This window comes from Taudactylus pleione, unplaced genomic scaffold, assembly GCF_031769625.1.
Source record: "Taudactylus pleione unplaced genomic scaffold, aTauple2 ptg000715l, whole genome shotgun sequence".
NCBI classification, from domain to species: Eukaryota; Metazoa; Chordata; class Amphibia; order Anura; family Myobatrachidae; genus Taudactylus; species Taudactylus pleione.
The window spans coordinates 707,716-734,695 of record NW_028285117.1 but is presented as its reverse complement, the minus strand read 5'-3'; the positions used below and the strand labels follow the sequence as shown (position 1 = coordinate 734,695).

Genomic DNA, 26,980 nt, shown 5'->3' with positions numbered 1-26,980 from the left:
TGTCTTGGCGTGCGATCGCTTTGTGTATGCAGACGCCCACCAGCCTGTCTTAGGACGTCCACTTGCGCACGTCATCTCCAGGAAGTGTATGCAACCATCGGTACATCGGGCACCATTGGAAGCGAACGCAGCGCTTGTGGTTTACTATACCTTGCCGCGAGCACTTCAGTGTAACATTCAACCAAGTGACGTGTACAATGACGCTACCTCTTAATTATACACGCCTCTGAAACGGCGTTAAGACGCTCAGGCACGCCTGCGTTCGCACCTCCACTCTTCCGTTTTTAATGGCCAGCCCGTTACCACCCACAAACGGCCCCTATGTCACTCATTCAGCCGGGCTGTCTATGCGCGGTGAGTGAGCACTGCGATACGTACGCATGCACACAATGCAAACATAGGCAGCGTGCATGCAAACACTTCCTAGCGAGCGGGTCTGAATCAGGTCCACTGATCCTACTGGCTGACAACAGAGCGCGTCCTAGCCCTGCTGACTTTCTCCCCACCCCCCAATTCCTCTTCTCAGTGTTATATAGGCTGTGCCTCATACCCTTAGTGTCCTCTCATGTTACTGCAATTAGGACACAGTCACCCGATCTGACAAAATCTCTGCACCACTGGCCATACAGACCACCAGTACTGAGGCAGAGAAAGCCCATGGCCAACACTCGCTGATCCATTCCAGGTCCCAACACCTCGTGTCACCTGCAGGACTTTGCTGAGGAGCCTACAGTAGGTGCAGGAGACTGAGGGACGCTGTCTTCTCCTGGGCCTATGGGGTATGGGTAATTAGCATATAAACTCTACTTATGTGGACACGTACTGTATACAACCTTAGCAGCAAACGTTCCTTATTAGACTTTTCATGGCACCTAAATAGCGCTTGAGGGGCTATGACATGCAGCAGTTTTCCCGGGGACTGTGATTATTCTGTAATACAGAACTGGCTAATGAATCCCGTTACTTACAGAGTAGGGTACTGTGTGAGAGGTAGGGTCAATAACAAGCCGCAAACTCTTCACTGTGGCTTGTGATTGGTCCTCCTAGTTACCCGCCCTCCCCTGTAAGGGTAACAGAGCAGTCCTGGGGCTCCAGTCTGAGCGGAACTTTAATACATAGGTGCAATACATTGATGAACAGTTCACGCCTTCCCCAGTAGACAATAACAGGACGGTTGTACTATTGATAAATATTTTATTATTCCAGCGCTCGCTCAGTTACAGCGGGATCAGTACATCTACTGGTAGGAAGATACAGCGGATGCAGGACAGGCCAATGGAAGCTGTCATTGTGCGGACTCCTGTCACAAGTTTCCCATCAGTCTGGCGGAAGATGAGGTGTTGAAGGGTCCTGTCCCGGTGAGTCACCCAACAGTCAGTAACCGTCACCTCCACCAACATGTCTATTAGTCTCTGACGTCAGGGCCTTGTAGGGCCTCGCGGGGTATTTGGTAGAGATGGAGAATGTTGCACAGCCTGCGAGGTCAGAGTGCCTCCCATTCCGTGTATACTGGCGAGTATGGGTGCAGCGGAGGACGGGGCTCTAGGATTTGGCCAGTTGTAGAGATATCTCCAACCCCTGTACTTGGCGCTGTCCTTGTGTGATCATCATACGCACCGTCACCTGAGAAGGAGAAAAGCAGGACAAACATCAATGGCGGGATAGAGATGAGGAAAGCATGGCACTGACTATCAGTATACCCTGCCTGGTAGACGTGGTGAATTACTGGTGGTATCTCACGAGTACACTTACAAAGCACAGGTGTCTGGTATCACACAGGGCTGATATAACCGCTCATTGTATCTCGTTTAAACTTTCTTCCTGCAGTCACGGCATACAGCCGCTCTTGGCGCGTCACGTCCTGTGCGACTCTACTAGAGGCGGCATCCTGTTCTGTGTCTAAATCGCAATGTGCTGTGACTACGATGCACCAGGAGGCTGTGCTGATTAATTAGATATGTGACACATATATATCTGTGTGCGACCGAGTCCCTCAATCAGTGTGCAAAGTGCTACAACGCAGGTACCGCAGCTATGTCCCACGCCATATACAGACTCAGGAGCACACAGATATACAGGTGTCACATATCACATTACTCAGCGCAGTCTCCCATATACAGACTCAGGAGCACACAGATATACAGGTGTCACATATCACATTACTCAGAGCAGTCTCCCATATACAGACTCAGGAGCACACCGATATACAGGTGTCACATATCACATTACTCAGCACAGTCTCCTATATACAGACTCAGGAGCACACAGATATACAGGTGTCACATATCACATTACTCAGCGCAGTCTCCTATATACAGACTCAGGAGCACACAGATATACAGATGTCACATATCACATTACTCAGCGCAGTCTCCCATATACAGACTCAGGAGCACACAGATATACAGGTGTCACATATCACATTACTCAGCGCAGTCTCCCATATACAGACTCAGGAGCACACAGATATACAGGTGTCACATATCACATTAATCAGTGCAGTCTCCCATATACAGACTCAGGAGCACACAGATATACAGGTGTCACATATCACATTACACAGCGCAGTCTCCCATATACAGACTCAGGAGCACACAGATATACAGGTGTCACATATCACATTACTCAGCGCAGTCTCCTATACACAGACTCAGGAGCACACAGATATACACGTGTCACATATCACATCACTCAGCGCAGTCTCCATATACAGACTCAGGAGCACACAGGTATACAGGTGTCACATATCACATTACACAGCGCAGTCTCCCATATACAGACTCAGGAGCACACAGATATACAGCTGTCACATATCACATTACTCAGCACAGTCTCCCATATACAGACTCAGGAGCACACAGATATACAGGTGTCACATATCACATTACACAGCGCAGTCTTCTATATACAGACTCAGGAGCACACAGATATACAGGTGTCACATATCACATTACTCAGCGCAGTCTCCCATATACAGACTCAGGAGCACACAGATATACAGGTGTCACATATCACATTACTCAGCGCAGTCTCCCATATACAGACTCAGGAGCACACAGATATACAGCTGTCACATACCACATTACTCAGCGCAGTCTCCCATATACAGACTCAGGAGCACACAGATATACAGGTGTCACATATCACATTACTCAGCGCAGTCTCCCATATACAGACTGGAAGACGCAGTGTAGTTGATGATGGAAAGGTCTCATGTTCTCTATGATACTTGGATGAATTTCCGGCTGATAGACAGATACTGTATGTATGTATTTATGTGTGTATATATGTGTATGTGTGTGTGTATGTGTATATGTGTGTGTGTGTGTATGTATGTGTGTATGTATGGGTATGTATGTGTATGTATGTGTGTGTGTATAATTGTGTGTGTATGTATGAATGTATGTATGTGCGTCTGTATGTGTATGTATGTATGTGCGTATGTATGTGTGTGTGTGTGTATGTATGTGTGTGTATGTATGTATGTATGTATGTGCGTATGTATGTGTATGTATGTATGTGCGTATGTATGTGTATGTATGTATGTGTGTGTGTGTGTGTGTGTATGTATACTACATATATGGGGATTGGACGCATTCTCATCCCGGCACCGGAGCGGAGAATAGCGCCGGGGTTTTCCGTTGAACACATACATGGCGCACATGACTGTACGGAGAGAAGCATCTTACGCCCAGGTGACACGCTGTCTCCCTCTCACCTCATCAGTGGTGGCTTTGTTCCTCTTGAACTCGCCCCTGACCCAGTCCTCCATGTACCTCCGGTCGGCAGGATCAGGTATTTTCTGCACAGCCCGTAGGATCCTCCTATACAGACCCAGCACCTCCTGCCGGAGCAGGAACTACCGACACAAAGGGTAAACGTCAGAGCCGTCTACTGGCCCCTGGCTACCCCTCTATTATATCCAGCACTGCACAGCACACTGCCCCTCTATTATATCCAGCACTGCACAGCACACTGCCCCTCTATTATATCCAGCACTGCACAGCACACTGCCCCTCTATTATATCCAGCACTGCACAGCACACTGCCCCTCTATTATATCCAGCACTGCACACTGCCCCTCTATTATATACAGCACTGCACAGCACACTGCCCCTCTATTATATCCAGCACTGCACAGCACACTGCCCCTCTATTATATCCAGCACTGCAGAGCACTCTGCCCCTCTATTATATCCAGCACTGCAGAGCACACTACCCCTCTATTATATCCAGCACTGCAGAGCACACTGCCCCTCTATTATATCCAGCACTGCACAGCACACTGTCCCCCTATTATATCCAGCACTGCAGAGCACACTGCCCCTCTATTATATCCAGCACTGCAGAGCCCACTGCCCCTCTATTATATCCAGCACGGCAGAGCACACTACCCCTCTATTATATCCAGCACTGCAGAGCACACTACCCTTCTATTATATCCAGCACTGCACACTGCCCCTCTATTATATCCAGCACTGCACAGCACACTGCCCCTCTATTATATCCAGCACTGCAGAGCACACTGCCCCTCTATTATATCCAGCACTGCAGAGCACACTACCCCTCTATTATATCCAGCACTGCACACTGCCCCTCTATTATATCCAGCACTGCACACTGCCCCTCTATTATATCCAGCACTGCACAGCACACTGCCCCTCTATTATATCCAGCACTGCAGAGCACACTGCCCCTCTATTATATCCAGCACTGCATAGCACACTGCCCCTCTATTATATCCAGCACTGCAGAGCACACTGCCCCTCTATTATATCCAGCACTGCACAGCACACTGCCCCTCTATTATATCCAGCACTGCAGAGCACACTGCCCCTCTATTATATCCAGCACTGTACAGCACGCTGCCCCTCTATTATATCCAGCACTGCAGAGCACACTGCCCCTCTATTCCAGCACTGCAGAGCACACTGCCCCACTATTCCAGCACTGCAGAGCACACTGCCCCTCTATTATATCCAGCACTGCACAGCACACTGCCTCTCTATTATATTCAGCACTGCACAGCACACTGCCGCTCTATTATATCCAGCACTGCAGAGCCCACTGCCCCTCTATTATATCCAGCACTGCACAGCACACTGCCCCTCTATTATATCCAGCACTGCACAGCACACTGCCCCTCTATTATATCCAGCACTGCAGAGCACACTGCCCCTCTATTATATCCAGCACTGCACAGCACACTGCCCCTCTATTACATCCAGCACTGCACAGCACACTGCCCCGCTAATATATCCAGCACTACAGAGCACACTGCCCCCCTATTATATCCAGCACTGCACAGCACACTGCCCCTCTATTATATCCAGCACTGCACAGCACACTGCCCCTCTATTATATCCAGCACTGCACAGCACACTGCCCCTCTATTATATCCAGCACTGCACAGCACACTGCCCCTCTATTATATCCAGCACTGCACAGCACACTGCCCCTCTATTATATCCAGCACTGCACAGCACACTGCCCCTCTATTATATCCAGCACAGCACACTGCCCCTCTATTATATCCAGCACTGCACACTGCCCCTCTATTATATCCAGCACTGCACAGCACACTGCCCCTCTATTATATCCAGCACTGCACAGCACACTGCCCCTCTATTATATCCAGCACTGCATAGCACACTGCCCCTCTATTATATCCAGCACTGCAGAGCACACTGCCCCTCTATTATATCCAGCACTGCACAGCACACTGCCCCTCTATTATATCCAGCACTGCAGAGCACACTGCCCCTCTATTATATCCAGCACTGTACAGCACGCTGCCCCTCTATTATATCCAGCACTGCAGAGCACACTGCCCCTCTATTCCAGCACTGCAGAGCACACTGCCCCTCTATTCCAGCACTGCAGAGCACACTGCCCCTCTATTATATCCAGCACTGCACAGCCCACTGCCTATTATATCCAGCACTGCACAGCACACTGCCGCTCTATTATATCCAGCACTGCAGAGCCCACTGCCCCTCTATTATATCCAGCACGGCAGAGCACACTACCCCTCTATTATATCCAGCACTGCAGAGCACACTACCCTTCTATTATATCCAGCACTGCACACTGCCCCTCTATTATATCCAGCACTGCACAGCACACTGCCCCTCTATTATATCCAGCACTGCAGAGCACACTGCCCCTCTATTATATCCAGCACTGCAGAGCACACTACCCCTCTATTATATCCAGCACTGCACACTGCCCCTCTATTATATCCAGCACTGCACACTGCCCCTCTATTATATCCAGCACTGCACAGCACACTGCCCCTCTATTATATCCAGCACTGCAGAGCACACTGCCCCTCTATTATATCCAGCACTGCATAGCACACTGCCCCTCTATTATATCCAGCACTGCAGAGCACACTGCCCCTCTATTATATCCAGCACTGCACAGCACACTGCCCCTCTATTATATCCAGCACTGCACAGCACACTGCCCCTCTATTATATCCAGCACTGCAGAGCACACTGCCCCTCTATTATATCCAGCACTGTACAGCACGCTGCCCCTCTATTATATCCAGCACTGCAGAGCACACTGCCCCTCTATTCCAGCACTGCAGAGCACACTGCCCCACTATTCCAGCACTGCAGAGCACACTGCCCCTCTATTATATCCAGCACTGCACAGCACACTGCCTCTCTATTATATTCAGCACTGCACAGCACACTGCCGCTCTATTATATCCAGCACTGCAGAGCCCACTGCCCCTCTATTATATCCAGCACTGCACAGCACACTGCCCCTCTATTATATCCAGCACTGCACAGCACACTGCCCCTCTATTATATCCAGCACTGCAGAGCACACTGCCCCTCTATTATATCCAGCACTGCACAGCACACTGCCCCTCTATTACATCCAGCACTGCACAGCACACTGCCCCGCTAATATATCCAGCACTACAGAGCACACTGCCCCCCTATTATATCCAGCACTGCACAGCACACTGCCCCTCTATTATATCCAGCACTGCACAGCACACTGCCCCTCTATTATATCCAGCACTGCACAGCACACTGCCCCTCTATTATATCCAGCACTGCACAGCACACTGCCCCTCTATTATATCCAGCACTGCACAGCACACTGCCCCTCTATTATATCCAGCACTGCACAGCACACTGCCCCTCTATTATATCCAGCACAGCACACTGCCCCTCTATTATATCCAGCACTGCACACTGCCCCTCTATTATATCCAGCACTGCACAGCACACTGCCCCTCTATTATATCCAGCACTGCACAGCACACTGCCCCTCTATTATATCCAGCACTGCATAGCACACTGCCCCTCTATTATATCCAGCACTGCAGAGCACACTGCCCCTCTATTATATCCAGCACTGCACAGCACACTGCCCCTCTATTATATCCAGCACTGCAGAGCACACTGCCCCTCTATTATATCCAGCACTGTACAGCACGCTGCCCCTCTATTATATCCAGCACTGCAGAGCACACTGCCCCTCTATTCCAGCACTGCAGAGCACACTGCCCCTCTATTATATCCAGCACTGCACAGCCCACTGCCTATTATATCCAGCACTGCACAGCACACTGCCGCTCTATTATATCCAGCACTGCAGAGCCCACTGCCCCTCTATTATATCCAGCACTGCAGAGCACACTACCCCTCTATTATATCAAGCACTGCAGAGCATACTGCCCCTCTATTATATCCAGCACTGCACACTGACCCTCAATTATATCCAGCACTGCACAGCACACTGCCCCTCTATTATATCCAGCACTGCACAGCACACTGCCCCTCTATTATATCCAGCACTGCACAGCACACTGCCCCTCTATTATATCCAGCACTGCACAGCACACTGCCCCTCTACTATATCCAGCACTGCAGAGCACACTGCCCCTCTATTATATCCAGCACTGCACAGCACACTGCCCCTCTATTATATCCAGCACACTGCCCCTCTATTATATCCAGCACTGCAGAGCACACTGCCCCTCTATTATATCCAGCACTGAAGAGCACACTGCCCCTCTATTATATCCAGCACTGCACACTGCCCCTCTATTATATCCAGCACTGCACACTGCCCCTCTATTATATCCAGCACTGCACAGCACACTGCCCCTCTATTATATCCAGCACTGCACACCACTCTGCCCCTCTATTATATCCAGCACTGCAGAGCCCACTGCCCCTCTAATATATCCAGCACTGCACACCACTCTGCCCCTCTATTATATCCAGCACTGCAGAGCCCACTGCCCCTCTAATATATCCAGCACTGCACACTGCCCCTTTATTATATCCAGCACTGCACAGCACACTGCCCCTCTATTATATGCAACACTGCACAGCCCTCTGTCCCTCTATTATATCCAGCACACTGCCCCTCTATTATATCCAGCACTGCAGAGCACACTGCCCCTCTATTATATCCAACACTGCACAGCCCACTGCCCCTCTATTATATCCAGCACACTGCCCCTCTATTATATCCAGCACTGCAGAGCACACTGCCCCTCTGTTATATCCAACACTGCACAGCACACTGCCCCTCTATTATATCCAGCACTGCACACTGCCCCTTCTATTATATCCAACACTGTACTGCACACTGCCCCTCTATTATATTCAGCACTGCACAGCACACTGCCCCTCTATTATATCCAGCACTGCACACTGCCCCTCTATTATATCCAGCACTGCACACTGCCCCTCTATTATATCCAGCACTGCACAGCACACTGCCCCTCTATTATATCCAACACTGCAGAGCACACTGCCCCACTATTATATCCAGCACTGCAGAGCACACTGCCCCTCTATTATATCCAGCACTGCAGAGCATACTGCCCCCTCTTATTTTCAACACTGCAGACCACACTGCCCCCTCCTTTAAATTCAATAATGCAGAGCACAAAGCCCCTTCAATTACAACAAGCACTGCAGAGCACCTGTCCACTGTATTACACCTAGCACTGACCACTCCATTATAACATTATAATTAGCGCTGCAGAACACACTACTCCACTATTACATGTAGCACTTCAGACTATACTGCCCCCCTTTATGAATTGATAAACAGATCTGCAGAGAAATGCACCCTCTATTATATACAGCATTGCGGAGTACAGTGACCTTGTATTACACCCAGCAAAGCAGTGTCCCCTGTATTACACCCAGCAAAGCAGTGTCCCCTGTATTACACCCAGCAAAGCAGTGTCCCCTGTATTACACCCAGCAGAGCACAGTGCCCTTGTATTACACCCAGCAAAGCAGTGTTCCCTGTATTACACCCAGCAAAGCAGTGTTCCCTGTATTACACCCAGCAGAGCAGTGTTCCCTGTATTACACCCAGCAGAGCAGTGTCCCCTGTATTACACCCAGCAGAGCACAGTGCCCCTGTATTACACCCAGCAAAGCCGTGTACCCTGTATTACACCCAGCAAAGCAGCGTTCCCTGTATTACACCCAGCAAAGCAGTGTTCCCTGTATTACACCCAGCAGAGCACAGTGCCCCTGTATTACACCCAGCAAAGCCGTGTCCCCTGTATTACACCCAGCAAAGCAGTGTCCCCTGTATTACACCAAGCAGAGCACAGTGCCCCTGTATTACACCCAGCAAAGCCGTGTCCCCTGTATTACACCCAGCAAAGCAGTGTTCCCTGTATTACACCAAGCAAAGCAGTGTTCCCTGTATTACACCCAGCAAAGCAGTTTCCCCTGTATTACACCCAGCAGAGCACAGTGCCCCTGTATTACACCCAGCAAAACACAGTGCCCCTGTATTACACCCAAAGTACAGTGTTCCCTGTATTACACCCAGCAATAGCGTCCCCTGTATTACACCCAGCAATACAGTGTCCCCTGTATTACACTAAGCAAAGCACAGTGCCCCATGTATGACACCCAGCAGAGCACAGTGCCCCTGTATTACACCGAGTAAAACAGTATCCCCTGTATTACACCAAGCAAAGCACAGTGCCCCTGAAATACACCAAGCAGAGCACAGTGCCCCTGTATCACAAACAGCAGAGCGCAGTGCCCCTGTATTACACTAAGCAAAGCACAGTGCCCCTGAATTACACCCAGCAAAGCACAGTGTCCCCTGTATTACACCCAGCAGAGCACAGTGCCCCTGTAGGACACTCAGCAGAGCACAATGCCCTAGTATTACACCCAGCAGAGCACAGTGCCCCTGTATTACACCCAGCAGAGCACAGTGCCCCAGTATTACACCCAGCAGAGCACAGTGCCACTGTATTACACCCAGCAGAGCACAGCGACCCTGTATTACACCCAGCAGAGCACAGTGCCCCTGTATTACACCCAGCATAGCAGTGTCCCCTGTTATACACCCAGCAGAGCAGTGTCCCCTGTATTACACCCAGCAGAGCACAGTGTCCCCTGTATTAAACCCAGCAGAGCAGTACCCCAGCATTACACCCAGCAGAGCAGTGCCCCAGTATTACACCCAGCAGAGAAGTGTCCCTGTATTACACCCAGCAGAGCAGCGTCCCTGTATTACACCCAGCAGAGCACAGTGCCCCAGTATTACACCCAGCAGAGCACAGTGCCCCAGTATTACACCCAGCAGAGCACAGTGCCCCTGTATTACACCCAGCAGATCAGTGTCCCTGTATTACACCCAGCAGAGCAGTGTCCCTATATTACACCCAGCAGAGCACAGTGCCCCCTGTATTACACCCAGCAGAGCAGTGCCCCCAGTATTACACCCAGCAGAGCACAGTGCCCATGTAGAACACCCAGCAGAGCAGTGTCCCTGTATTACACCCAGCAGAGCACAGTGCCCCCTGTATTACACCCAGCAGAGCACAGTGCCCCCTGTATTACACCCAGTAGAGCACAATGCCCATGTAGAACACCCAGCAGAGCAGTGTCCCCTGTATTACACCCAGCAGTGCACAGAGCCCCAGTATTACACCCAGCAGAGCACAGTGCCCCAGTATTATACCCAGCAGAGCACAGTGCCCCTGTAGGACACCCAGCAGAGCACAGTGCCCCTGTATTACACCCAGCAGAGCAGTGTCCCCTGTATTACACACAGCAGAGCAGTGTCCCTTGTATTACACCCAGCTGAGCACAGTGCCCCAGAATTACACCAAGCAGAGCAGTGTCCCTAGTATTACACCCAGCAGAGCAGTGTCCCCTGTATTACACCCAGAAGAGCAGTGTCCCTGTATTACAACCAGCAAAGCACAGTTCCCCTTTATTACACACAGCAAAGCACAGAGCCCTGTATTACACCCATCAGAGCACAGTGTCCCCTGTATTACACCCAGCAGAGCACAGTGCCCCCTGTATTACACCCAGCAGAGCACAGTGCCCATGTAGAACACCCAGCAGAGCAGTGTCCCCTGTATTACACCCAGCAGTGCATAGTGCCCCAGTATTACACCCAGCAGAGCACAGTGCCCCAGTATTATACCCAGCAGAGCACAGTGCCCCTGTAGGACACCGAGCAGAGCACAGTGCCCCTCTATTACACCCAGCAGAGCAGTGTCCTCTGTATTACACCCAGCAGAGCAGTGTCCCCTGTATTACACCCAGCTGAGCACAGTGCCCATGTAGAACACCCAGCAGAGCAGTGTCCCCTGTATTACACCCAGCAGAGCAGTGTCCCTGTATTACACCCAGCAGAGCAGTGTCCCTGTATTACACCCAGCAGAGCAGTGTCCCTGTATTACAACCAGCAAAGCACAGTTCCCCTTTATTACACACAGCAAAGCACAGAGTTCCCTGTATTACACCCAGCAGAGCAGTGTCCCCTGTATTACACCCAGCAGAGCAGTGTCCCCTGTATTACACCCAGCAGAGCAGTGTCCCTGTATTACAACCAGCAAAGCACAGTTCCCCTTTATTACACACAGCAAAGCACAGAGTTCACTGTATTACACCCATCAGAGCACAGTGTCCCCTGTATTACACCCAGCAGAGCAGTGCCCCCTGTATTACACCCAGCAGAGCACAGTGCCCATGTAGAACACCCAGCAGAGCAGTGTCCCCTGTATTACACCCAGCAGTGCACAGTGCCCCAGTATTACACCCAGCAGAGCACAGTGCCCCAGTATTATAACCAGCAGAGCACAGTGCCACCTGTATTATACCCAGCAGAGCACAGTGCCCCAGTATTATACCGAGCAGAGCACAGTGCCCTTGTAGTACACCCAGCAGAGCACAGTGCCCCAGTATTACACCCAGCAGAGCACAGTGCCCCCTGTATTACACCCAGCAGAGCACAGTGCCCCCTGTATTACACCCAGCAGAGCACAGTGCCCCTGTATTACAACCAGCAGAGCACAGTGCCCCTGTATTACACCAAGCTGAGCACAGTGACCCTGTATTACACCCAGCAGAGCAGTGTCCCCTATATTACACCCAGCAGAGCACAGTGCCCATGTAGAACACCCAGCAGAGCAGTGTCCCCTGTATTACACCCAGCAGAGCAGTGTCCCCTGTATTACACCCAGCAGAGCACATTTACCCTTTATTAAACCCAGCAGAGCAGTGCCCCTGTATTACACCCAGCAGAGCACAGTTCCCCCTGTATTACACCCAGCAGAGCACAGTTCCCCCTGTATTACACCCAGCAGAGCAGTGCCCCCGTATTACACCCAGCAGAGCAGTGTCCCTGTATTACACCCAGCAGAGCACAGTGCCCATGTAGAACACCCAGCAGAGCACAGTGCCCCAGTATTACACCCAGCAGAGCACAGTGCCCCAGTATTACACCCAGCAGAGCAGTGTCCCCTGTATTACACCCAGCAGAGCACAGTGCCCCTGTATTACACCCAGCAGAGCAGTGTCCCCTATATTACACCCAGCAGAGCAGGGTCCCCTGTATTCCACCCAGCAGAGCAGCGTCCCCTGTATTACACCTAGTAGAGCACAGTTCCCCTTTATTATACCCAGCAGAGCACGGTGCCCCCTGTATTACACCCAGCAGAGCACGGTGCCCCCTGTATTACACCCAGCAGAGCAGTGCCCCAATATTACACCCAGCAGAGCAGTGTCCCTGTATTACACCCAGCAGAGCACAGTGCCCCAGTATTACACCAAGCATAGCACAGTGCCCCAGTATTACACCCAGCAGTGTCCCCTGTATTACACCGAGCAGAGCACAGTGACCCAGTATTACACCCAGCTGAGCACAGTGCCCCAATATTACACCCAGAAGAGCACAGTGTCCCCTGTATTACACCCAGCAGAGCAGTGTCTCCTGTATTACACCCAGCAGAGCACAGTGTCCCCTGTATTACACCCAGCAAAGCAGTGTCCCCTATATTACACCCAGCAGAGCACAGTGCCCATGTAGAACACCCAGCAGAGCAGTGTCCCTGTATTACACCCAGCAGAGCAGTGTCCCCTGTATTACATCCAGAGCACAGTGCCCCAGTATTATACCCAGTAGAGCACAGTGCCCCCTGTATTATACCCAGCAGAGCACAGTGCAGAAGTATTATACCCAGCAGAGCACAGTGCCCCCTGTATTTACACCCAGCAGAGCACAGTGCCCATGTAGAACACCCAGCAGAGCAGTGTCCCTGTATTACACCCAGCAGAGCAGTGTCCCCTGTATTACACCCAGCAGAGCACAGTGCCCCAGTATTACACCCAGCAGAGCACAGTGCCCCGTATTGCACCCAGTAGACCACAGTATCCCCTGTATTACACCCAGCAAAGCACAGTGCCCCTGAAATACAAACAGCAGAGCACAGTGCCCCTGTATCACAAACAGCAGAGCGCAGTGCCCCTGTATTACACTAAGCAAAGCACAGTGCCCCTGAATTACACCCAGCAAAGCACAGTGTCCCCTGTATTACACCCAGCAGAGCACAGTGCCCCTGTAGGACACCCAGCAGAGCACAGTGCCCTAGTATTACACCCAGCAGAGCACAGTGCCCCTGTATTACACCCAGCAGAGCACAGCGCCCCAGTATTACACCCAGCAGAGCACAGCGCCCCTGAATTACACCCAGCAGAGCACAGCGCCCCTGTATTACACCCAGCAGAGCACAGTGCCCCTGTATTACACCCAGCAGAGCAGTGTCCCCTGTATTACACCCAGCAGAGCACAGTGCCCCCTGTATTACACCCAGCAGAGCACAGTGCCCCCTGTATTACACCCAGCAGAGCACAGTGCCCATGTAGAACACCCAGCAGAGCAGTGTCCCCTGTATTACACCCAGCAGTGCACAGTGCCCCAGTATTACACCCAGCAGAGCACAGTGCCCCAGTATTGTACATAGCAGAGCACAGTGCCCCTGTAGGACACCCAGCAGAGCACAGTGCCCCTGTATTACACCCAGCAGAGCAGTGTCCCCTGTATTACACACAGCAGAGCAGTGTCCCCTGTATTACACCCAGCTGAGCACAGTGCCCCAGTATTACACCCAGCAGAGCAGTGTCCCCTGTATTACACCCAGCAGAGCAGTGTCCCCTGTATTACACCCAGCAGAGCAGTGTCCCTGTATTACAACCAGCAAAGCACAGTTCCCCTTTATTACACACAGCAAAGCACAGAGTTCCCTGTATTACACCCATCAGAGCAGTGTCCCCTGTATTACACCCAGCAGAGCACAGTGCCCCTAGTATTACAACCAGCAGAGCACAGTGCCCATGTAGAACACCCAGCAGAGCATTGTCCCCTGTATTACACCCAGCAGTGCACAGTGCCCCAGTATTACACCCAGCAGAGCACAGTGCCCCAGTATTATACCCAGCAGAGCACAGTGCCCCTGTAGGACACCCAGCAGAGCACAGTGCCCCTGTATTACACCCAGCAGAGCAGTGTCCTCTGTATTACACCCAGCAGAGCAGTGTCCACTGTATTATACACAGCTGAGCACAGTGCCCCAGTATTACACCCAGCAGAGCAGTGTCCCCTGTATTACACCCAGCAGAGCAGTGTCCCCTGTATTACACCCAGCAGAGCAGTGTCCCTGTATTACAACCAGCAAAGCACAGTTCCCCTTTATTACACACAGCAAAGCACAGAGTTCCCTGTATTACACCCATCAGAGCACAGTGTTCCCTGTATTACACCCAGCAGAGCACAGTGCCCCCTGTATTACACCCAGCAGAGCACAGTGCCCCAGTATTACAACCAGCAGAGCACAGTGCCCCAGTATTACACCCAGCAGAGCACAGTGCCCCCTGTATTATACCCAGCAGAGCACAGTGCCCCAGTATTATACCCAGCAGAGCACAGTGCCCCTGTAGGACACCCAGCAGAGCACAGTGCCCCAGTATTACACCCAGCAGAGCACAGTGCCCCCTGTATTACACCCAGCAGAGCAGTGCCCCCTGTATTACACCCAGCAGAGCACAGTGCCCAATGTATTACACCCAGCAGAGCACAGTGCCCCTGTATTACACCCAGCAGAGCACAGTGCCCCAGCATTACACCCAGCTGAGCACAGTGCCCCTGTATTACACCCAGCAGAGCAGTGTCCCCTATATTACACCCAGTAGAGCACAGTGCCCATGTAGAACACCCAGCAGAGCAGTGTCCCCTGTATTACACCCAGCAGAGCACATTTACCCTTTATTAAACCTAGCAGAGCAGTGCCCCTGTATTACACCAAGCAGAGCACAGTTCCCCAGTATTACACCCAGCAGAGCAGTGCCCCCTGTATTACACCCAGCAGAGCAGTGCCCCCTGTATTACACCCAGCAGAGCAGTGTCCCTGTATTACACCCAGCAGAGCAGTGTCCCCTGTATTCCACCCAGCAGAGCAGTGTCCCCTGTATTACACCTAGCAGAGCACAGTTCCCCTTTATTACACCCAGCAGAGCACGGTGCCCCCTGTATTACACCCAGCAGAGCAGTGCCCCAGTATTACACCCAGCAGAGCAGTGTCCCTGTATTACACCCAGCAGAGCACAGTGCCCCAGTATTACACCCAGCTGAGCACAGTGCCCCAGTATTACACCCAGCAGAGCACAGTGTCCCCTGTATTACACCCAGCAAAGCAGTGTCCCCTATATTACACCCAGCAGAGCACAGTGCCCATGTAGAACACCCAGCAGAGCACAGTGCCCATGTAGAACACCCAGCAGAGCAGTGTCCCTGTATTACACCCAGCAGAGCAGTGTCCCCTGTATTACATTAAGAGCACAGTGCCCCAGTATTATACCCAGTAGAGCACAGTGCCCCCTGTATTATACCAAGCAGAGCACAGTGCCCCAGTATTACACCCAGCAGAGCACATTGCCGAAGTATTATACCCAGCAGAGCACAGTGCCCCCTGTATTTACACCAAGCAGAGCACAGTGCCCATGTAGAACACCCAGCAGAGCAGTGTCCCTGTATTACACCCAGCAGAGCAATGTCCCCTGTATTACACCCAGCAGAGCACAGTGCCCCAGTATTACACCCAGCAGAGCACAGTGCCCCGTATTGCACCCAGCAGAGCACAGTATCCCCTGTATTACACCCAGCAAAGCACAGTGCCCCTGAAATACACCCAGCAGAGCACAGTGCCCCTGTATCACAAACAGCAGAGCGCAGTGCCCCTGAATTACACTAAGCAAAGCACAGTGTCCCCTGAATTACACCCAGCAGAGCACAGCGCCCCTGTATTACACCCAGCAGAGCACAGTGCCCCTGTATTACACCCAGCAGAGCAGTGTCCCCTGTATTACACCCAGCAGAGCACAGTGCCCCCTGTATTACACCCAGCAGAGCACAGTGCCCCCTGTATTACACCCAGCAGAGCACAGTGCCCATGTAGAACACCCAGCAGAGCAGTGTCCCCTGTATTACACCCAGCAGTGCACAGTGCCCCAGTATTACACCCAGCAGAGCACAGTGCCCCAGTATTGTACATAGCAGAGCACAGTGCCCCTGTAGGACACCCAGCAGAGCACAGTGCCCCTGTATTACACCCAGCAGAGCAGTGTCCCCTGTATTACACACAGCAGAGCAGTGTCCCCTGTATTACACCCAGCTGAGCACAGTGCCCCAGTATTACACCCAGCAGAGCAGTGTCCCCTGTATTACACCCAGCAGAGCAGTGTCCCCTGTATTACACCCAGCAGAGCAGTGTCCCTGTATTACAACCAGCAAAGCACAGTTCCCCTTTATTACACACAGCAAAGCACAGAGTTCCCTGTATTACACCCATCAGAGCAGTGTCCCCTGTATTACACCCAGCAGAGCACAGTGCCCCTAGTATTACAACCAGCAGAGCACAGTGCCCATGTAGAACACCCAGCAGAGCATTGTCCCCTGTATTACACCCAGCAGTGCACAGTGCCCCAGTATTACACCCAGCAGAGCACAGTGCCCCAGTATTATACCCAGCAGAGCACAGTGCCCCTGTAGGACACCCAGCAGAGCACAGTGCCCCTGTATTACACCCAGCAGAGCAGTGTCCTCTGTATTACACCCAGCAGAGCAGTGTCCACTGTATTATACACAGCTGAGCACAGTGCCCCAGTATTACACCCAGCAGAGCAGTGTCCCCTGTATTACACCCAGCAGAGCAGTGTCCCCTGTATTACACCCAGCAGAGCAGTGTCCCTGTATTACAACCAGCAAAGCACAGTTCCCCTTTATTACACACAGCAAAGCACAGAGTTCCCTGTATTACACCCATCAGAGCACAGTGTTCCCTGTATTACACCCAGCAGAGCACAGTGCCCCCTGTATTACACCCAGCAGAGCACAGTGCCCCAGTATTACAACCAGCAGAGCACAGTGCCCCAGTATTACACCCAGCAGAGCACAGTGCCCCCTGTATTATACCCAGCAGAGCACAGTGCCCCAGTATTATACCCAGCAGAGCACAGTGCCCCTGTAGGACACCCAGCAGAGCACAGTGCCCCAGTATTACACCCAGCAGAGCACAGTGCCCCCTGTATTACACCCAGCAGAGCAGTGCCCCCTGTATTACACCCAGCAGAGCACAGTGCCCAATGTATTACACCCAGCAGAGCACAGTGCCCCTGTATTACACCCAGCAGAGCACAGTGCCCCAGCATTACACCCAGCTGAGCACAGTGCCCCTGTATTACACCCAGCAGAGCAGTGTCCCCTATATTACACCCAGTAGAGCACAGTGCCCATGTAGAACACCCAGCAGAGCAGTGTCCCCTGTATTACACCCAGCAGAGCACATTTACCCTTTATTAAACCTAGCAGAGCAGTGCCCCTGTATTACACCAAGCAGAGCACAGTTCCCCAGTATTACACCCAGCAGAGCAGTGCCCCCTGTATTACACCCAGCAGAGCAGTGCCCCCTGTATTACACCCAGCAGAGCAGTGTCCCTGTATTACACCCAGCAGAGCAGTGTCCCCTGTATTCCACCCAGCAGAGCAGTGTCCCCTGTATTACACCTAGCAGAGCACAGTTCCCCTTTATTACACCCAGCAGAGCACGGTGCCCCCTGTATTACACCCAGCAGAGCAGTGCCCCAGTATTACACCCAGCAGAGCAGTGTCCCTGTATTACACCCAGCAGAGCACAGTGCCCCAGTATTACACCCAGCTGAGCACAGTGCCCCAGTATTACACCCAGCAGAGCACAGTGTCCCCTGTATTACACCCAGCAAAGCAGTGTCCCCTATATTACACCCAGCAGAGCACAGTGCCCATGTAGAACACCCAGCAGAGCACAGTGCCCATGTAGAACACCCAGCAGAGCAGTGTCCCTGTATTACACCCAGCAGAGCAGTGTCCCCTGTATTACATTAAGAGCACAGTGCCCCAGTATTATACCCAGTAGAGCACAGTGCCCCCTGTATTATACCAAGCAGAGCACAGTGCCCCAGTATTACACCCAGCAGAGCACATTGCCGAAGTATTATACCCAGCAGAGCACAGTGCCCCCTGTATTTACACCAAGCAGAGCACAGTGCCCATGTAGAACACCCAGCAGAGCAGTGTCCCTGTATTACACCCAGCAGAGCAATGTCCCCTGTATTACACCCAGCAGAGCACAGTGCCCCAGTATTACACCCAGCAGAGCACAGTGCCCCGTATTGCACCCAGCAGAGCACAGTATCCCCTGTATTACACCCAGCAAAGCACAGTGCCCCTGAAATACACCCAGCAGAGCACAGTGCCCCTGTATCACAAACAGCAGAGCGCAGTGCCCCTGAATTACACTAAGCAAAGCACAGTGTCCCCTGTATTACACCCAGCAGAGCACAGAGCCCCTGTAGGACACCCAGCAGAGCACAGTGTCCTAGTATTACACCCAGCAGAGCACAGTGCCCCTGTATTACACCCAGCAGAGCACAGCGCCCCAGTATTACACCCAGCAGAGCACAGCGCCCCCTATTACACCCAGCAGAGCACAGCGCCCCTGTATTACACCCAGCAGAGCACAGTGCCCCTGTATTACACCCAGCAGAGCAGTGTCCCCTGTATTACACCCAGCAGAGCAGTGTCCCCTGTATTACACCCAGCAAAGCAGTGTCCCCTGTATTACACCCAGCAGAGCAGTGCCCCAGTAATACACCCAGCAGAGCAGTGTCCCTGTATTACACCCAGCAGAGCAGTGTCCCCTGTATTACACCCAGCAGAGCACATTGCGTATTACACCCAGCAGAGCACAGTGCCCCAGTATTACACCCAGCAGAGCACAGTGCCCCTGTAGGACACCCAGCAGAGCACAGTGCCCCAGTATTACACCCAGCAGAGCACAGTACCCCAGTATTACACCCAGCAGAGCACAGTGCCCCAGTATTACACCCAGCTTAGCACAGTGCCCTTGTATTACACCCATCAGAGCACAGTGCCCCCTGTATTACACCCAGCAGAGCAGCGTCCCTGTATTACACCCAGCAGAGTACAGTGCCCCAGTATTACACCGAGCAGAGCACAGTGCCCCTGTAGGACACCCAGCAGATCAGTGTCCCTGTATTACACCCAGAAGAGCACAGTGCCACCTGTATTACACCCAGCAGAGCACAGTGCCCATGTAGAACACCCAGCAGAGCAGTGTCCCCTGTATTACACCCAGCAGTGCACAGTGCCCCAGTATTACACCCAGCAGAGCACAGTGCCCCAGTATTATACCCAGCAGAGCACAGTGCCCCTGTAGGACACCCAGCAGAGCACAGTGCCCCTGTATTACACCCAGCAAAGCAGTGTCCCCTGTATTACACCCAGCAGAGCAGTGTCCCCTGTATTACACCCAGCAGAGCAGTGTCCCCTGTATTACACCCAGCTGAGCACAGTGCCCCAGTATTACACCCAGCAGAGCAGTGTCCCCTGTATTACACCCAGCAGAGCAGTGTCCCCTGTATTACACACAGCAAAGCACAGTTCCCCTTTATTACACACAGCAAAGCACAGAGTTCCCTGTATTACACCCATCAGAGCACAGTGGCCCCTGTATTACACAGAGCAGAGCACAGTGCCCCCTGTATTACACCCAGCAGAGCACAGTGCCCCAGTATTACACCCAGCAGAGCACAGTGCCCCAGTATTACACCCAGCAGAGCAGTGCCCCAGTATTACACCCAGCAGAGCAGTGCCCCAGTATTACACCCAGCAGAGCACAGTGCCCCCTGTATTACACCCAGCAGAGCACAGTGCCCCCTGTATTATACCCAGCAGAGCACAGTGCCCCTGTAGGACACCCAGCAGAGCACAGTGCCACCTGTATTACACCCAGCAGAGCACAGTGCCCCTGTATTACACCCAGCAGAGCACAGTGCCCCAGTATTACACCCAGCAGAGCACAGTGCCCCTGTATTACACCCAGCAGAGCAGTGCCCCCTGTATTACACCCAGCAGAGCAGTGCCCCAGTATTACACCCAGCAGAGCAGTATCCCTGTATTACACCCAGTAGAGCACAGTGCCCATGTAGAACATCCAGCAGAGCACAGTGCCCCAGTATTACACCCAGCAGAGCACAGTGCCCCAATATTACACCCAGCAGAGCACAGTGCCCCAGTATTACACCCAGCAGAGCAGTGTCCCCTGTATTACACCCGGCAGAGCACAGTGCCCCTGTATTACACCCAGCAGAGCAGTGTCCCCTATATTACACCCAGCAGAGCACAGTGTCCCCTGTATTACACCCAGCAGAGCAGTGTCCCCTGTATTACACCCAGCAGAGCACAGTTCCCCTGTATTACACAGAGCAGAGCACAGTTCCCCTTTATTACACCCAGCAGAGCACGGTGCCCCCTGTATTACACCCAGCAGAGCACGGTGCCCCCTGTATTACACCCAGCAGAGCAGTGCCCCAGTATTACACCCAGCAGAGCAGTGTCCCTGTATTACACCCAGCAGAGCACAGTGCCCCAGTATTACACCAGCATAGCACAGTGCCCCAGTATTACACCCAGCAGAGCAGTGTCCCCTGTTTTACACCCAGCAGAGCACAGTGCCCCAGTATTACACCCAGCAGAGCACAGTGCCCCAGTATTACACCCAGCAGAGCACAGTGCCCCTGTATTACACCCAGCAGAGCAGTGTCCCCTATATTACACCCAGCAGAGCACAGTGTCCCCTGTATTACACCCAGCAGAGCAGTGTCCCCTGTATTACACCCAGCAGAGCACAGTTCCCCTGTATTACACCGAGCAGAGCACAGTTCCCCTTTATTACACCCAGCAGAGCACGGTGCCCCCTGTATTACACCCAGCAGAGCACGGTGCCCCCTGTATTACACCCAGCAGAGCAGTGCCCTAGTATTACACCCAGCAGAGCAGTGTCCCTGTATTACACCCAGCAGAGCACAGTGCCCCAGTATTACACCAGCATAGCACAGTGCCCCAGTATTACACCCAGCAGAGCAGTGTCCCCTGTTTTACACCCAGCAGAGCACAGTGCCCCAGTATTACACCCAGCAGAGCACAGTGCCCCAGTATTACACCCAGCAGAGCACAGTGCCCCCTGAATTACACCCAGCAGAGCAGTGTCCCCTGTATTACACCCAGCAGAGCACAGTGTCCCCTGTATTACACCCAGCAAAGCAGTGTCCCCTGTATTACACCCAGCAGAGCACAGTGTCCCCTGTATTACACCCAGCAGAGCAGTGTCCCTGTATTACACCCAGCAGAGCAGTGGCCCCTGTATTACACCCAGCAGAGCACAGTGCCCCAGTATTACACCCAGCAGAGCACAGTGCCCCCTGTATTACACCCAGCAGAGCACAGTGCCCCAGTATTACACCCAGCAGAGCACAGTGCCCCAGTATTACACCCAGCAGAGCACAGTGCCCCAGTATTACACCCAGCAGAGCAGTGTCCCCTGTATTACACCCAGCAGAGCACAGTGCCCCAGTATTACACCCAGCTGAGCACAGTGCCCCAGTATTACACCCAGCAGAGCACAGTGTCCCCTGTATTACACCCAGCAGAGCAGTGTCCCCTGTATTACACCCAGCAGAGCACAGTGTCCCTGTATTACACTAAGCAAAGTGCCCCTGAATTATACCCAGCAAAGCACAGTGTCCCCTGTATTACACCCAGCAGAGCACAGTGCCCCAGTATTACACCCAGCAGAGCACAGTGCCACCGTATAACACCCAGCAGAGCACAGTGCCCCTGTATTACACCCAGCAGAGCACAGTGCCCCTGTATTACACCCAGCAGAGCAGTCTCCTGTAATACACCCAGCAGAGCACAGTGTCCCCTGTATTACACCCAGCAAAGCAGTGTCCCCTGTATTACACCCAGCAGAGCAGTGCCCCAGTATTACACCCAGCAGAGCAGTGCCCCAGTATTACACCCAGCAGAGCAGTGTCCCTATATTACACCCAGCAGAGCACAGTGCCCCAGTATTACACCCAGCAGAGCAGTGCCCCTGTATTACACCCAGCAGAGCACAGTGCCCATGTACAACACACAGCAGAGCAGTTTCCCTGTATTACACCCATCAGAGCAGTGTCCCCTGTATTACACCCAGCAGAGCACAATGCCCCAGTATTACACCCAGCAGAGCACAGTGCACCAGTATTACACCCAGCAGAGCACAGTGTCCCTGTAGGACACCCAGCAGAGCACAGTGCCCCTGTAGGACACCCAGCAGAGCACAGTGCCCCAGTATTACACCCAGCAGAGCACAGTGCCCCAGTATTACACCCAGCTGAGCACAGTGCCCCTGTATTACACCCAGCAGAGCAGCGTCCCTGTATTACACCCAGCAGAGCGCAGTGCCCCTGTATTATACCCAGCAGAGCAGTGACCCTGTATTACACCCAGCAGAGCAGTGACCCTATATTACACCCAGCAGAGCACAGTGCCCCTGTATTACACACAGCAGAGCACAATGCCCCCTGTATTACACCCAGCAGAGCACAGTGCCCATGTAGAACATACAGCAGAGCAGTGTCCCTGTATTACACCCAGCAGAGCAGTGTCCCTATATTACACCCAGCAGAGCACAGTGCCCCCTGTATTACACCCAGCAGAGCACAGTGCCCATGTAGAACACCCAGCAGAGCAGTGTCCCCTGTATTACACCCAGCAGAGCACAGTGCCCCAGTATTACACCACGCAGAGCACAGTGCCCTAGTATTACACCACGCAGAGCACAGTGCCCCAGTATTACACCCAGCAGAGCACAGTGCCCCCTGTATTATACCTAGCAGAGCACAGTGCCCCTGTAGGACACCCAGCAGAGCACAGTACCCCCTGTATTACACCTAGCAGAGCACAGTGCCCCAGTATTACACCCAGCAGAGAACAGTGCCCCCTGTATTACACCCAGCAGAGCACAGTGCCCCAGTACTACACCCAGCAGAGCACAGTGCCCCCTGTATTACACCCAGCAGAGCACAGTGCCCCTGTATTACACCCAGCAGAGCAGTGCCCCTGTATTACACCCAGCAGAGAACAGTGCCCCAGTATTACACCCAGCAGAGCACAGTGCCCCAGTATTACACCCAGCAGAGCACAGTGCCCCAGTATTACACCCAGCATAGCACAGTGCCCCAGTATTACACCCAGCATTGCAGTGTCCCCTGTATTACACCCAGCAGAGCACAGTGCCCCAGTATTACACCCAGCAGAGTACAGTGCCCCAGTATTACACCCAGCAGAGCAGTGTCCCCTGTATTACACCCAGCAGAGCACAGTGCCCCAGTATTACACCCAGCAGAGCAGTGTCCCCTGTATTACACCCAGCAGAGCACAGTGCCCCAGTATTACACCCAGCAGAGCACAGTGCCCCTGTAGGACACCCAGCAGAGCACAGTGCCCCAGTATTACACCCAGCAGAGCAGTCTCCTGTAATACACCCAGCAGAGCACAAGGTGCCCTGTAACACCAGCAGAGCAGTGCCCCAGAATTACACCCAGCAGAGCAGTGCCCCAGTATTACACCAGCAGAGCAGGTGTCCCTATATTACACCCAGCAGAGCACAGTGCCCAGTATTACACCCAGCAGAGCACAGTGCCCCTGTATTACACCCAGCAGAGCACAGTGCCCATGTACAACACCAGCAGAGCAGTTTCCCTGTATTATGTACAACACCCAGCAGAGCAGTTTCCCTGTATTACACCCAGCAGAGCAGTGTCCCCTGTATTACACCCAGCAGAGCACAATGCCCCAGTATTACACCCAGCAGAGCACAGTGCCCCAGTATTACACCCAGCAGAGCACAGTGTCCCTGTAGGACACCCAGCAGAGCACAGTGCCCCTGTAGGACACCCAGCAGAGCACAGTGCCCCAGTATTACACCCAGCAGAGCACAGTGCCCTTGTATTACACCCAGCAGAGCAGCGTCCCTGTATTACACCCAGCAGAGCACAGTGCCCCTGTATTACACCCAGCAGAGCAGTGACCCTATATTACACCCAGCAGAGCACAGTGCCCCTGTATTACACACAGCAGAGCACAATGCCCCCTGTATTACACCCAGCTGAGCACAGTGCCCCTGTATTACACACAGCAGAGCAGCGTCCCTGTATTACACCCAGCAAAGCACAGTTCCCCTTTATTACACCCAGCAGAGCACAGTGTCCCCTGTATTACACCCAGCAGAGCACAGTGTCCCCTGTATTACACCCAGCAGAGCAGTTCCCCTGTATTACACCCTGCAGAGCACAGTGCCCCGTGTATTACACCCAGCAGGACACATTGGCCCCTCTATTACACCCAGCAGAGCACATTGGCCCCTCTATTACACCCAGCAGAGCACATTGCCCCCTCTATTACACCCAGCAGAGCACAGTGCCCCTGTATTACACCCAGCAGAGCACAGTGCCCCTGTATTACACCCAGCAGAGCACATTGCCCCCTCTATTACACCCAGCAGAGCACATTGGCCCCTCTATTACACCCAGCAGAGCACATTGCCCCCTCTATTACACCCAGCAGAGCACAGTGCTCCTGTATTACACCCAGCAGAGCACAGTGCCCCTGTATTACACCCAGCAGAGCACATTGCCCCCTGTATTACACCCAGCAGAGCACAGTGCCCCTGTATTACACCCAGCAGAGCACAGTGCCCCTGTATTACACCCAGCAGAGCACATTGCCCCCTCTATTACACCCAGCAGAGCACATTGGCCCCTCTATTACACCCAGCAGAGCACATTGCCCCCTCTATTACACCCAGCAGAGCACAGTGCTCCTGTATTACACCCAGCAGAGCACAGTGCCCCTGTATTACACCCAGCAGAGCACATTGCCCCCTGTATTACACCCAGCAGAGCACAGTGCCCCTGTATTACACCCAGCAGAGCACAGTGCCCCTGTATTACACCCAGCAGAGCACATTGCCCCCTCTATTACACCCAGCAGAGCACATTGGCCCCTCTATTACACCCAGCAGAGCACATTGCCCCCTCTATTACACCCAGCAGAGCACAGTGCTCCTGTATTACACCCAGCAGAGCACAGTGCCCCTGTATTACACCCAGCAGAGCACATTGCCCCCTGTATTACACCCAGCAGAGCACAGTGCCCCTGTATTACACCCAGCAGAGCAGGATCACATGATTACCTGCCTCAGGCTGAGGGCAGCAGGGGGGAGCCGGGAGGACATCACCTGCTCACATACTGCGCTACTGCTGCTAATAGGCTCTGTCTCCTGTGTCTCTGTTCTGTCACACGGCAGCGGCCATTTTGCCGGAGACAGAAACAGCCTTAGATAGGCGGAAAAGCCAAACAAACATGGCTCCAACAACAGGGACAGTGTTTCTCAAACCTCTATTTACGTCTGTGGTGTGGTGTGGTGTGCCGTGATCTGCTCCATCTGCTGGCCGGATGTCTTACATGCAGCCACTGGGAGTGTGTAATATAATAATAATAATAATAATAATAATAATAATAATAATAATAATAATAATAATAATAATAATAATAATAATAATGATGGTGATGATGATGATTGCTGCTACTGGGAGAGATTAATATAATAATAATAATAATAATAATAATAATAATAATAATAATAATAATAATAATAATAATAATAATAATGATATTGATAATATTAATATTTGATAATAATAATAATAATAATAATAATAATAATAATAATAATAATGATATTGATAATATTAATTAATAATAATAATAATAATAATAATAATAATGAAAATAATAATGATGGTGATGATGATGATTGCTGCTACTGGGAGAGATTAATATAATGATAATAATAATAATAATAATAATAATAATAATAATAATAATAATAATAATAATAATGAAAATAATAATGATGGTGATGATGATGATTGCCGCTACTGGGAGAGATTTACTAAAGAATATTTTTTGGGGAGGCTGCCCAATTAGGTGTGAGTTGGTGTGTGAGAGACATTTCAGGGCAGAGTCACACTGCAAAGTTCAGATGCAATCCAATTCCAAACTTACATTTTTTTTCACAGGAAGCTCAAGAGATGGCTGGGAAATCTTTATTTTAAGGTAAAAATGTCGGGACACAGGGCCTGATTCAGAGGCGCTCGCAAAAAGTGAGCGCTCACTCTGAATCAGGGCGGGCACAGGTTTTTTTAGTTGCGGCCTCTTGGCC

General features: G+C 52.0%; 1 protein-coding gene across 1 annotated transcript; it reads right to left on the bottom strand.

The window, feature by feature from the left end:
• Nucleotides 1-1,174: 1,174 nt before the first annotated feature.
• LYRM2 (LYR motif containing 2) lies at nucleotides 1,175-26,047 on the bottom strand. Its single transcript, XM_088456766.1, has 3 exons — nucleotides 25,949-26,047; nucleotides 3,719-3,859; nucleotides 1,175-1,623 (listed from the first exon to the last, which is right to left on the bottom strand). Exons 1-3 carry the CDS (start codon nucleotides 25,988-25,990, stop codon nucleotides 1,543-1,545), a joined length of 264 nt encoding a protein of 87 aa, XP_088312892.1. The 5' UTR covers nucleotides 25,991-26,047; the 3' UTR covers nucleotides 1,175-1,542.
• Nucleotides 26,048-26,980: the final 933 nt, after the last annotated feature.